This window comes from Pempheris klunzingeri, chromosome 4 (assembly GCF_042242105.1).
Source record: "Pempheris klunzingeri isolate RE-2024b chromosome 4, fPemKlu1.hap1, whole genome shotgun sequence".
NCBI lineage: Eukaryota > Metazoa > Chordata > Actinopteri > Acropomatiformes > Pempheridae > Pempheris > Pempheris klunzingeri.
Genome location: NC_092015.1, coordinates 1,819,103 through 1,832,365, shown reverse-complemented (window position 1 = coordinate 1,832,365; position 13,263 = coordinate 1,819,103). Strand labels below are relative to the sequence as shown.

General features: G+C 43.8%; 1 protein-coding gene across 1 annotated transcript in view; it reads left to right on the top strand.

Annotated features, from left to right (window-relative positions):
- Nucleotides 1-12,317, top strand: part of LOC139199929 (leucine-rich repeat and fibronectin type III domain-containing protein 1-like protein) — a 42,184-nt gene extending 29,867 nt beyond the window's left edge. The window contains exons 7-9 of the mRNA XM_070829132.1: nucleotides 10,233-10,416; nucleotides 11,870-12,098; nucleotides 12,193-12,317. Coding sequence (XP_070685233.1) covers nucleotides 10,233-10,416; nucleotides 11,870-12,098; nucleotides 12,193-12,317 — 538 coding nt within the window. The remainder of the gene's footprint in view (nucleotides 1-10,232; nucleotides 10,417-11,869; nucleotides 12,099-12,192) is intronic.
- Nucleotides 12,318-13,263: the final 946 nt, after the last annotated feature.

Here is a 13,263-nt window from a genome sequence, read left to right as displayed (position 1 = left end):
GTAAAGGGATGGACGAGGAGAGGAGCGATCTGCATCCTCACCATTAGATACACAGACTGTACCTTTAGATGCCCCAAACACCCCCTGCTGCACACATGGTGGACTGATTATTGACTTATTCGTTGCAGAAATGTGGAATAGACTTCTTTCTACACACGTTGTTTATCTGCTAAAAAGGCCAAACATTAGTTTTTGTGCAACTTATTTCCAGAAGTGAACTCATGAAGGTTAAATCATGAGTCTGAACATCAGTCTTCACTCAAACAGAGCAGTGAGAGTGTTTCTTCTCTTCTTAGTGTTGCAGACATTAGTTATCACTTTCCTTCCTTCACACACACATTTTAGTGTACTGAGCTGTGAATAAGCAGTGCTATTAAACATGCCTGGACAGGTGTGTGTGTTTTCTCTTTCTGTCCTCCTCTTCATCTACACAAGGATGCTTCTTCTCATCCTTCTTGTCTCCACTCATTTTCCTCCCCCTCTTCTCCTCCACTCCATATACTCTCAATGTCTCTGTTTTTCCTCTCCTCTGCTCTCTTTCTTTCCTTATTGATATTCAGAGGATGAGAGGTGATGAAACTGAGGATATGCAGAGAATCTCTCCCCCTGACCTTGTGTCTGGGGTGTGAAGGGAATTATCCATGTATATTTTATGTCTAAGTCACCTTTTCAGCAGTTGAAACTCTCTGTCGATGTTGTAGTTCAGATGTTGATTCATGTCATAATAAATGAGTGAGAAGAGTTGAGTTGAGCCACTAAACTCACGTCTAATGACCACACAAGGCCGGATATTTTTTGTGATGTGGGTTTGTTGGATTCTCGGTGAGCTTTTCTTTCCGCTTCCCTCGGCTCAGTGTCTTCAGGTAGCTGACAGCCTGCCAGGCGCCTCCCTCAGGTTCAGGACTAATTGTATAGCTCTGACACGCCGCTGTCAATTACACCCCCGGCTGGTTGGCCCACTCTCACCCCCTGTAGGGTTTTGTGTTGGTACACCTTTATTCAAAGAGCTGCTCTTTGCATTGCTCCCATCATGCCTCTGTGTTGGAGTGACACGTGGGAAAGTACTGGACATTGTTTGTGTCTTTTCAGAGACGATGTGAGAGTCACATGTTGCCAATCCCACGACAGAGTAAAAAAAAACACAATGCAGCTCCGTCCTTCTGTCCCATTTCTCTTCGGAGGGGCAGACAGCAGAACAACTGGCATTAAGTTTAAGATAAACAATAGTTTTTCCTGTTGCGGTTCAGTGGAGGAAGGATTTTGTTGTACCTGGGTGGAGTGTGAGTGCCACAGTGCTCCAACGGCATCAGAAAATATGAAATAAAATGACAGTAACAGTAACGTTACCTAACATTAGCCAGGATCTTATTTCACGATTCACTATTAATACTAATAATAATTAGTTGGTCATGAACCTCAATAGTGAACAAACTGTAAAAACCATCTGACGTAATGTGATCCTGCTGCTCTCTCTGCCTGAGGAGAAAAACGCTATAAGTTTCTCGAGCTTGTTGTTTATTTTGTTGTCACTGCTTTCGTTCTGTCACACCAGTGTCGGCGTTTGTTTGAGTTCAGCTGAGCGAACGGGAACCCCAAAGAAATGTCAGCCTCTACTCTGCATCTCTGCATCTCTGCAGCTTTGCAGATGCCACGTAAAGTTCAGTTTCAGTTTTTTTTTTTTAATTTATCTTGTATAGCCCAATATCACAACAGAGTTGTCTCACAGTGCTTTACAAAGTTCACTGAAATAACACCTTTATTTTGGTGCTTTTTAAGTCGCACAGTGTGTCTGAAACTGGTTTCACCTCTGTTGCTGCTGATCTTGATCAAAGTGAGATGGTCCATCCGGTGCTTTTTCATGTTTAGGCCGTCACACTCAGCAGTAAGTAAGTTTACATTCCCTTGAAAATCCTTCAACAATTGAACAGATGTGCAGTGCAGCTAATACAGGAACGAAACCTGCAGCCTTTACTCCAGAGAAAGTAAAAGATATATGCTGCTGCTTCCACAGGCAGGATGAGCTACAGTTCTCTCAGGTGAGTCTTTTAATAATGTAGCCTAAAATAAATGGCAGCTTATGGCTATTTCATGCATAGAGAATGTGAACATGGAGTGGTTGAAATGAAATGTAGCCTGAGTGATGGTTTGAATTTAGTGTCGTGCCTTGTATGAAATCCTGAGTGGCTCTATTTCTTACGGTTGTGGCCACTGCATTATTCACACAGCTGTCATGAGCAGACCACATCCCTCTGAGTCCTGTATTTAGGATCATTATGAGCACTGCATTATTCAAAACCTTAAATGATGCACACTGACACATTTAAACTGTAATTATCTTGGATCTTTACTGAGTTTCATTGCACAGGATCCTAACTTGTTCTTTGCCTTCGGCAAGGATAATATAGAATATAAAGCTTTGTTATAAATAATAACCTTCACTCACTGTACCATCTAACTGCAGCTATTCATTTCATTTCAGTGCATCATGACTCAGCCTGCTTATACACTAAGAAGCTGGATTTACACAAGGACATGAGGTTTTTGTTTACCCATAATTGAGCTGATGTCCTGTAAATGGTTTGCGGGCCTTATTATCCTTTTTCAGAGGATGAAAATGTACATTTATGGATATGTATAGTAATGTGCTGCAGGAAAGTATATATAGTAGTCTTATTCTACAGATAATCCCAACAGGCAAAGGTACTGAATCACTTTTTTTCCTCTATATATCCTCTAAATTTGATGCATATTTGAGTAAAATGTTGTGCAGCACAGTGAAGGTCGGTGACTGAAAACTAACCTTCATAACCCTCCTATTAAGTCCAGGGACTTGCGAGAGATTTGAGAAAAAAGAGGCCGAGATATCCTGATTTTTAGTCCAAAAGCAATGGATCCTACATTTCCCATAATGCAGCTTGATTGTCTGTTTACTTAGACCGTGCCTGTGTGGTAGATGTCCACATGTTTAAACCTTAACACCTCTAGATAACTCAGTATTTCTGCACGTTCAGTCCACAAGCTGCAGCTGAGATAACCCTGACAATTAGTAAATAGACTTTGACATGTAAAATCTGTGTTGTGACCCTTTAATAAATGAATACCGCGCAGATGGCGGTCTGCATATGCTCGTCCTGGAAGTCTTAATGCAGCGGTGAAGCGCTTTGCAGAAAACTGAAAATGAGAAACGTGCGTGAGTGAAGAAGAGCTAAATGGAACGCTGCTTGTTTAACCGAGGAGTCCAGCCGCTATGCACGGCCCGGGAATAACTGCATGAGCACAAATGCTCAAAGTGTTTCATAAATAGCTCCACAGTGTGATCGTTCACAGCAAATCTGTGAAGTCATTTGTGAGATATTCTGCTAACAAACAGCCGAAATAATCAGGACGTGCAGGAGAGTTTAGATGGACCAGAGGAGATGTTACGGCTTCCGGCGCACAAGTTCAGACTAATATTATAGTAAAGTGCTCCTTTATGGATATTTCTTTCTGTTTGTCTCTCTCTTTCCTACTTTGTGCTGCTGTAATTATGATTACATTTTAACCTCAGCTACACATAGTTCCTTCATCAGTTTGAAATGGGATTATGTTATTTGAAGTCACCTGATGGAGGGTTGAATCTGTCCTGCCTGTCTCTGCTAGCTTCTGCCAAGTAAAGCATACAACACTTCCTGATTCCTCTCTTTTTGTCTTTAACTTGTCTTGTGCAGACGTGGCCTCCCTCGGCCCTTTGAGCCTCACAGGGAATCACACGGCCGACGTCCACAGTGTTGTTGTGTTCGCTCCGTAGTTCTGTATCGAAGCCGCAGGCTGAAACATGACTTACCGTAAGCAACAACCAGGCCACAGGCAACAATATCAGCTGTACAGTCACTCTGGGTGTGTGTGTGTGTGTGTGTGTGTGTGTGTGTGTGTGTGTGTGTGTGTGTGTGGGTGTGGGTGGGTGTGTGGGTGTGGGTGTGTATCTGTGTATCTGTGTGTGTGAGTGTGTGTGTGTGTATGGGTGTGTGTGTATCTGTGTGTGTGTGTGTGGGTGCATGTATCTGTGGGTGTGTGTGAGTGTGGGTTTGTGGGGGGGGGGGGGGTGAGTGTGAGTGTGTGTGTGAGAGAGAGAGAGAGAGAGAGAGAGAGAGAGCCTTAGGCGTCCATTCAACCATTAGTCTGACTGAGAACGCTGCAGCACTTATAGACCAGACCTCTATAATAGAGTGGCTGTGTCTCTCTAGTACACACACACACACACACACACACACACACACACACACACACACACACACACACATATGCTCGTATAGCCACACACACATCTTCACTCTGAGGCACTTTTCTTTAGAAACACTATCTATCTTTTTCTCTTTCCCTTTCACTGTGTTTCCCCCTGAAACCCACACTTAAATGCACACACACAAACACACACACACACACACACTCAAATGCCCAACAGGTCAGGCTAGGCTTTATAATTCCATTCCTTGTCTCGTCACCTCTGCTCCAGTGCTGATAAATAGGCACTGCCCTGAACCACCTGAATAATATATAGGACACACACACACACACACACACACAGAGGACAGACAGACCCACAGATGCACAAATACACAGACAAAGGACATGTGCATCTGCAGGAACACACACACACACACACACTCTCAGTCAGCACATCTGTAGTCAAGCGCAGTCCTGCCACAGCGAATCGAACACGGCCGACACAGGAAAGCATAATTGATTCTGAATGTTTAAAGTTGACTTGGCAACAGAAGCAAACGCTCGTCTATTCACACATCCAGCAGACACGGAGCAGCGCGATCAGTCACTGGGACTGCAGCGCCGGCGTCCATGTCCAATATTCACTCTCTTTGAGCCGAGGTGAGCTTCACCCCGGTGATCACATCCATGTTAGATGACCTCACAACTGATGCCCAAGGTTACAGCCCATTAAAGGAAGTCCTGGTGCCCACATAATCATACAGTCCTGTAGTTGGCCAGATGTTCCCCTTTCTTCACCAACCAGTCTGTCTCTCTGCTGTTCAGTGCTGCTGCTGCTGCTGCTGCTGCTGCTGCTGCTGGAAAACACTGAGACTAAACCAAACTATAAAAAAGAAAAGCAGAACTAGGAGTTAAATGAGGCCGAAGCAGGTGCTCAGAAGAGTTGATGATCTTACTCTGTGGATTTGATCCTTTTAAGGTCCTTTAATATGCAAAATTTTAATGTCTCTACAATATGAATATGTGTCGTGATGCTTTTCTGTGGTTTGTAGTAATGAAGAGAGGATTCCAAGATTCTTTCAAGAAGTTTATGTAGGTTTACGAGCTCGGATTCTCACGGAGAATCACATATATATGATATATATATATATATGTGATTCTACAAGCAATATCTGGTTTCAGGTATGTGAAGATGATGGACTTGACCTTTACATGAACTGACCATCGTCCTGCAGCATGTTACATGAAAAAGACATTCTAACAACATGTGTCCCCAGATGTGCCACCGAGCGATAAGAGAACGCCGCCCTCTCTCTTTAGATCAGTTTAGATCCCCTTATGACGAGACCTCCTCACTGAAACAGAACGTCAAACCGTTGTAAACCTGCTGAGCGACAAATACTTGAGAGTGAGGAGAACACTGGACAACATATCACTACAGAGCACACTATGATGAAGGAAGAACTAATGTTCCTGCACACCGAACACAGAGTGTGTGTGTGTGTGTGTGTGTCTGAGTCGGCCCAGCGCTGGCAGTAATCTTGGCGTTTCAGAGGGTGGCCTATTTCACAGCTCCCATGGTTCTCCACTCAATTATCATTCCATCGATAAAATCTCCTTCTCTCTGTCTTTGTTCTTCTCACTTCTTCTTCTTCTTACAAGCCGCCGCTCTCTCTCTCTCTCTCTCTCTCTCTCTCTCTCTCTCTCTCTCTCTCTCTCTCTCTCTCTCTCTCTCTCTCTCTCTCTCTCTTCTTTCCTCCATCACTGTCTGCACTCAAATTAGTGTAAGGATTCTCATTTCATCTAAATTCTTTAACAGTTTTCTGCCACCCAGCAGCAGTTTAAGAGGTAAAACCTGACGTCCTGTCGTGGCGAGCGGACGCTGCGTGATCATTTCCCACTCTGACAGTGGAGGAAGAGAAAGTGCCTCTTAAGTGAATTCCTGCAGGGAGCCACATCTTGTCCGTCCACCTCTGGGAGTAAAGGAGCATGTTGTGTTTTTTACTAGTGTGGGACAACAGTGGAGCTCTGTGGCGTATGAGGAGAAGAGAAATCAGGCTCTGACACACATAATTCTTGTTAGGAGGTTTGGTTTTGGTTTTGGTCTTTTTATGGAGCTTGTTGACAATAAGGACAATTAAATCTCAGTGACTGTACATCTCTGATGTCTCTGAAAGAAACTTTAAATGATGCACAGATCATTATTTTACATCTGTTAGAGGTGTAACATCACACGGTTTTGTCCTGAACAAGGACGTTCAGATCCGTGTGTGAAACAATGATGTCAGAAGAGTTTAATAATCCATTTACTCTTCTTGCAGAACAAGAATTTCAAAGCTCAAGTATGTTTGGACAGCGCATCACTCAGCTGTAGCATGAATACGAAAGCAGTCGGCTTAAGGTTAACCTGGTAAAAGTAGTGGTTTGGTCCCTGTGACTTTTATATATATATTATATATTATCATATATGCCACTGTTAGATTCTAAATGTTGGAGCATTCAGTTAATGTGACAGAGCAGCATGTTGGAGCTGGATTTGTCCAGAAAGAGAGAGGTCGTTTTCCTTTTCCACGACAGCAAAGCTAAACTCTCCAGTAATACTTCATTTTGGATGTTAACATTTTTCAAAATAAAAGCCCAAAATGTTATATTTCGACCCCTCGTCTGTATCTGCTCTCTGCCGTCACTGTCACATACTCTCTTCCCTGCGTATTTAATCTCACGTCTCTGATGTTTCTGTCATTCCTCCTTGTGTTGTGTCTCACCTTCCCCTTGTTTATCTGCATCTTCCATTGTGACATTTCTTTATTGTCTTTACTTTCACCTTCTCTCTCTCTGGTCTCCCTTTATCTCGTCTCTCTCATCATTCCCCCTCAGTGTCTTCTTTGTCTATTTTCTCTTTCCCTATATTCTTCTTTCCTCTTTTCTCCGCCATCATCTTCGCCTCCCCTCTGTCTTTAATCTCACTCTACCTTGTACCCTTTGATTTTCAAGTTGAAAATTGAAAGTGCTACATCCCTCTCCTCTCCCGTCTGTCTTTCGTCTGTCTGTATATTCTCGCCACTTCAATTTTCTACTTCAACTTCAATCTTGTGTATTGTTGAAAAACAGAACAGAATTCCTGTTTTCTCTCTCTCTTCTCCGGCACCACGACTGCGACGCAAGTCATTACACCCAGCGAAGCCGCGATATCAATGCAAGCAGGAGGAAAGATGAGGCACAGGTTCTTGGCTTTGCTTCACCACGTTTGGTTTAAAGGTTAATATTTGAGAATGAGAAAAGAAAAGCAAAGATTCTAGTAGCAGATAGAAATTAATCTTGAGTGGCATCCCAACAAAATCAAATATAACTCCACTGGATAACAGATGAGGCAGATGGACTGAAGCGGTAATAAAAAACACTGTGTAAAGATCATTAACGCCACAGTGTGCATGCAAAATGAACGGTTTCTCCAATCGCACGTCCCCCCACTAGTCTATGCACCGTGAAGGCTCCTGTCACTGTTCTGCTCCTCATGTGGGACTCTCTGGACTAACAGAGCCGCTCCTGTTGTTGGATGATCTGTCAGAGCGTCAGCAGTCTTAACATGAGCATCGTGCTAGCTGGCTAGCTGACGGCTGCTAACGGGATGCTGTCAGTACAGAGGAAGCGTCCTCGCTGCCCTCTCACTGACGCCTGCTCCTCTCATGTCTGGATGTTGTTGTCAACCAGCCCAGATTAGTGGGATTAGAGCAGGGGTGTCAAACTCATTTTAGTTCGGGGGCCCAGTTTGATCTCCAGCGGGCCGAACCAGTAAAATCACAGCACTCTCTTTTTACAAAACATTATGAACGACCTGAAACTTGTCTTCTCTGTCATTTTTACACTTTGCAAAGTCGTCCCACGGGCCGCACTGGACCCTCTGGCAGGCCGGTTTTGGCCCGCGGGCCTTATGTTTGACACCCCTTGGTTAGAGAGTCACTAAATGTCCCTAATTTTAGTGTGTGTTAATGTGTCGGAGAGGGATGGGTGCTGTTTTTGTCTTTATTTTCATATTAGTTTGCTTTTTTTATTATTGTTCTTGGTTGTACACTCATCTCAACGGGCATTTGATCAGAAAAATCAACTTATTGATTAAGTTATTGTTGATGGAGTAAACAGAGGACACGTGTCCAACAGTCAGTGATGGTTTATTACTGCTGCAGGACTGGATCCTGGAGCAGCTGTTGGGTTTCCTTGTGTCTTTTCTCTCTTCCTGCCATGATGAACAAAGCTCACGTCAGTACTCGGTCTTCTCTAATGTGAAGAAACTCAACTGTCTGACTGTCAGACGGTGAAAGTTTTATGAAATAACCAGGACGACCGTCTGAAATGTGTCTCGTTAGAGAGATTCGGACACATAAAGGGACACAAGACTGATGTAGAGGGTCTGTAAAAGTAGCGTCCAGTAAAAAAAGTGTTCTCTGGTTTAAATGTTTCTGTCACTGTTGTGATGACACACCGCTGATACTTGGAAAGTTACAGAAAAGCTGCTTACTGCCCTGAAAAGTGCAGTAACTCAACTATAACGGCAGACGATGGATGTCTTGGTGTCGTGGAAATTATTCTAATCATAATTTACCAGGACTGCAGACTTTGAGACTCGGACTTGTGTTGGACTGAACACTTGTGAATCACTTGACACGTGTTTATATCTGTTAAACTGTGTATCCAGATAAACTCCTTGAGACACGGCATCATTTCTTTAGTGCTTCCAGTCACAGACTTGAAAAACTGGGACTCCCAAAAGACTTGTAAATGGAATTTATATACAAGACACGTTGGGGGGGGGGGAAAACAAACCCTAATTGTGTTTGCGGTTGCCAGGACTGTAGGTTTAACCGACAGCATAGCTGAATTGTGAGAGCAATGCTGTGAGATTGCACGCCGGGAGATTCAATTCCCTACAACAACAAGTAACAGCGGAAGCTGGAGGTGTTTCCTGACAGTTTAGATAACAACAGACCCATCCAGCACCACAATAACATGACAAATGGTTTTGTAAAATAAGTTTCTCCATAATTTAGTATTCTAAAAGTTGGTATGCATGTGGTAGGAAATGTTTGGGCGTCTTGCAGCAGCAGAAAATGGTGGTTTTGTGTCAGAATTCATTTCCTTCGTTCCGTCTGGTTCCTTACACAACGGCACACCTTGTTACCGGTTAGGCCCCCCCCCCCACCCGGCTGAAATTAAACAGACTTTTACTCCTGTGTAGACAAGTGGTTCAGATCTGTCACTGTCTGTCAAGTCCAAGTTTATCTAGCCTGTATGATCCAAAACCACAAATCACAGACTGTCCTCACACGTTGGATCCAGAGCAGGAAAAACACCCCTAAAAAAATAAAAAATAAGAGCACCAGAGGAGGGATCCCTCCCCCAGGACGGACAGACAGATGCTGAAGGAAAGGAAAGAAAGAGTTTGGGGGTTTGTGGGAAGAGAAACCAAAACAGAAGTTGAGACTGAGGCACATGAACTAACCACAGAATGAGCAGTAATTAACAGTCAAGGTGCAGAAATGAGTTTAAAGTTTGGTCCTGAAGGCCTCAGCAGTCACTCTGTCTGGTGTCAGCAGGGATCTTATTCCAGTGTTTGTCCAGAGAACCACAAAATGATGAGACAAATCATCCAATAGTCAGTCTAACCTGTGCTGTGTTCAGTGCGCCTGTTCAAATCAGAGTTGGGGGTTAAATGATGAATGATTGATGACTTGACGTCCAAAAAGGCACCAAGATGTCTGAAAACTTCTCCCTGTGTTCTACAAAACACCTCAGATGTGTGCAAACAAACTCATCTGAGCTACAAGGTCCAGCCACATCTCATGGTCACATGGAGTTGGTCTCTCACATCCAGTCTCTTAATGCACCTCGAGCTGATATTAACACCAAAAAAGACTCAAGACTAAAAGAAAAGCATCTGAAAATCTGGAAGAAACTAATTATTTGTTCTGTCTGAGTTGTTCTAAACTTCCAGTCGGGTCAGAATTAAAATAAAATGTCTCCCTGTCGTTCAGGATGATCCCGGCCAACCACAAGTACTTCCTGCTGAGCGACCTGGCGTCATCGCGGGACTACGAGCTGTGTGTTTTGGCCGTCTACGACGACGGCATCACCGCGCTGACGGGCACCAAGCTGGTGGGCTGCGTGTCCTTCAGCACGGAAACAGAGTACGGACGCTGTCACTCCATCCGGGACCAGGTCGGTGTGTTTAAGGGCAAAGTTAAACAGCAGGAATTTGGATAAATGCAGAATTCCTTGACTCCTTGAAAGAAGTAATCTGTCTCTAATTATTGGGAAAATGAAGCCAGTGTTTAAATAACTAATTCCAGTAATTGTAGGGAAGCTTAAAGAGTCTTTTAATAATAAGCTAAGTATGCAAAGGTAAAAACTGGTGTATTTCAGTGTGGTTGTGAAGGAAAGGGAAGAAAACAGTTTTGCATATGTGGAAAAAGACTTTTGAGTAACAATTCAACACAGTTTCTTTGTGTTTCATTTAGATACCACACAGCTCTTTTAATCTCTTTATTTATTCCTTGTGATCATCTTTTATTGGAATTTAGAGCAAGGATACAGTTGCATGGTTAGTTCACAGGGGAGAGGAGTCTAAGCTTACATACGTTCCATATTTGATTACGAGGATCCCAAGAGATAAAACAGAACAAACAGCAACAATCAGTCAAACAACAAGACTGTGTAAAAAAACAAAGACTAAGCTTCCATTTTCCCCCGAGTCAGCACAGACGAATAGATAAAAAATAATATGTAAAGACGGGGGTTGGATGTTAGTTCTGATCCAACACAATATTAGTCTCACATATATTAACACCAAAAAACTAGCTGATTTAAGCAGCAGTAGAACAACAACTATTAATTTTTTGTGAGGTAAAATCCCTGTTTTAGTGAATGTAGTCTGGTGTGTGTGCTGTTTGTGGTTAAACCAAAAGGATCTTCCAGATCTCTCTCTGTAGGGATCCTTTCCATGATGCTGTCACACACAATCTGAGCTACATCACTCCACCAGACTCCATTGACAAAAGCAGTAATTTTACCTTTGCAGAACACAGGAGTTGCAGGTCAGCTGCTGCCTCAGTTGGCTGCTTGTTTGATTGTGTGATTTGGTGTTTTTAATGGTTGGTTCAGATCCAACACAATATTTGTGGAACAAACACTGACATTGATTGACCAATTGAGTCAGAAATAGACCACTACTACTGTATTCTGTGGAGCTAAAATCCCTGTTTTAGTGAATGTAGTCTGGTGTGTGTGCTGTTTGTGGTTAAACCAAAAGGATCTTCCAGGTCTCTCTCTGTAGGGATCCTTTCCATGATGCTGTCACACACTTAGAATAACACTCTGAGCCTGTCAGTGGATCAAACAAGCTCTTTTAGTGGACCTACTGTGATCAGGTGCAGTTGTCCCAAAGGATCACGTTGCAGCCATTGCAGCCCGTTTGGTGTCTGCTGGCTGAGGTGATCTACTGGACCAGTTCCAACACTTTTACTACCCACCACTCATATTAAACTTTGATAACAAACATTTTTTGATGTTATTGTGTATTATCTAAATTAAAGGGGAAGTCAGACCCAATGAATATAAGCACTTATACATCGTAGGCACTGACTGTCTGCATGTTTTTGATCTACTTGTCCAGTTCCTGGGAGGTACCATGATCATCATTATCGGGGGAATCATCGTGGCTTCTGTCCTCGTCTTCATCTTCATCCTCCTGATGAAGTACAAGCTGCACAGTAACCACTACAAACAGAAAGCTGCAGCGCGTCACGCCAACGTCTGCTCCCAGACCAACGGGGGAGGAGGAGGAGGAGGAGGGGGAGCCAACATCCTCGCTCTGCCTCCATCCTCCTCCTCTGCGGGGCAAGGTAACTACGAGTGGACGCGGACGAGGAGAAGAAAAGCTTGACTCCTCTTCCTCATCCGCTCCTAATATTCCGTCTCCGTCCTCTTGTCTTCCAGGTGGAGGCGCTAATAAAAACTCCCAACCGTCGTCATCAACAGAGGGGATGGGCGGAGCTTGTCTTCGAGGGACGACCGTAGTGGACTTGAATCCCACCCATGACGATGACGCCATCTCCCAATAACACACAACAAACTGTCACTCAAACCCACAGCCCACCGATCTCTAAGCCCAAACCAATACTCCACCACCCTCCCCCTTTTTTTTTTTTTTGATTTGTTGCTGGTGCCTGGAGCCAAACTCCACTTTCCGTCGAGGAGCAGCTCCTGTCATTGGTGAGTAGCTGCTGTCAGACAAGTAAAGGGCGACGGGGGGGAGGGGAGGACGGCGATGTGCTGCAAGACTGGAAATGACAAATATCTCAATTAACCTGTGATGGTGCGCTCAGATCTCAGGATTTCACCTTCCATTTACTCCCATGAGGCAGCAGGCGAGACACATTCACTTTGTAGATGTCTTTTGCGACGCACAATGAATCATAAAGCAGCTTTTACTGAATTTCTGGGAAAAACTGCAAAAGAAAATTGATTATTAGGAGTTGGTTGATCAAGGTGAGCAGTGGGAGGCTCCAGTTCTTCAGTTAGAAAACCATCGAAAGGGGCAACAAGATGGTGCATTCAAGAGATCGAGCCTCAAATAGTGAAAAATCAGACATTTCTGTTAGTTTCATGTGTTAAAGGGACGAATCGTAACAACTATTTCGCTTTATTTCAATATTTTTCGGAGTTTGCACAGAAGAGCACGTATAGAGTAAAAGTACTCCCACCAGCTAAACTCCACCTAATCTGTTGAGTTAGCCGCCATTTCATCACAGGATGGAAGTCACACTCAGCTTATTCTCTCCAGCTCCTTCAAAGTGTGCAGTTTTCTTCCAGTCGCGTAGGTCCAAACACCTACACCTGCAGAGGGAGAGAGCGACGGGCTTTCATCTGAAGCTCGTGTGAAATTGAAATGTGAAGCAGAAAGGCGCCGAGAGAGAGAGAGAGAGAGAGAGAGAGAGAGAGGGGAAAGAGGGAGGACACGTTAGCGAGCTGCTCTAGTAAACCATGCAGACAAAGTTCATTCGGCCC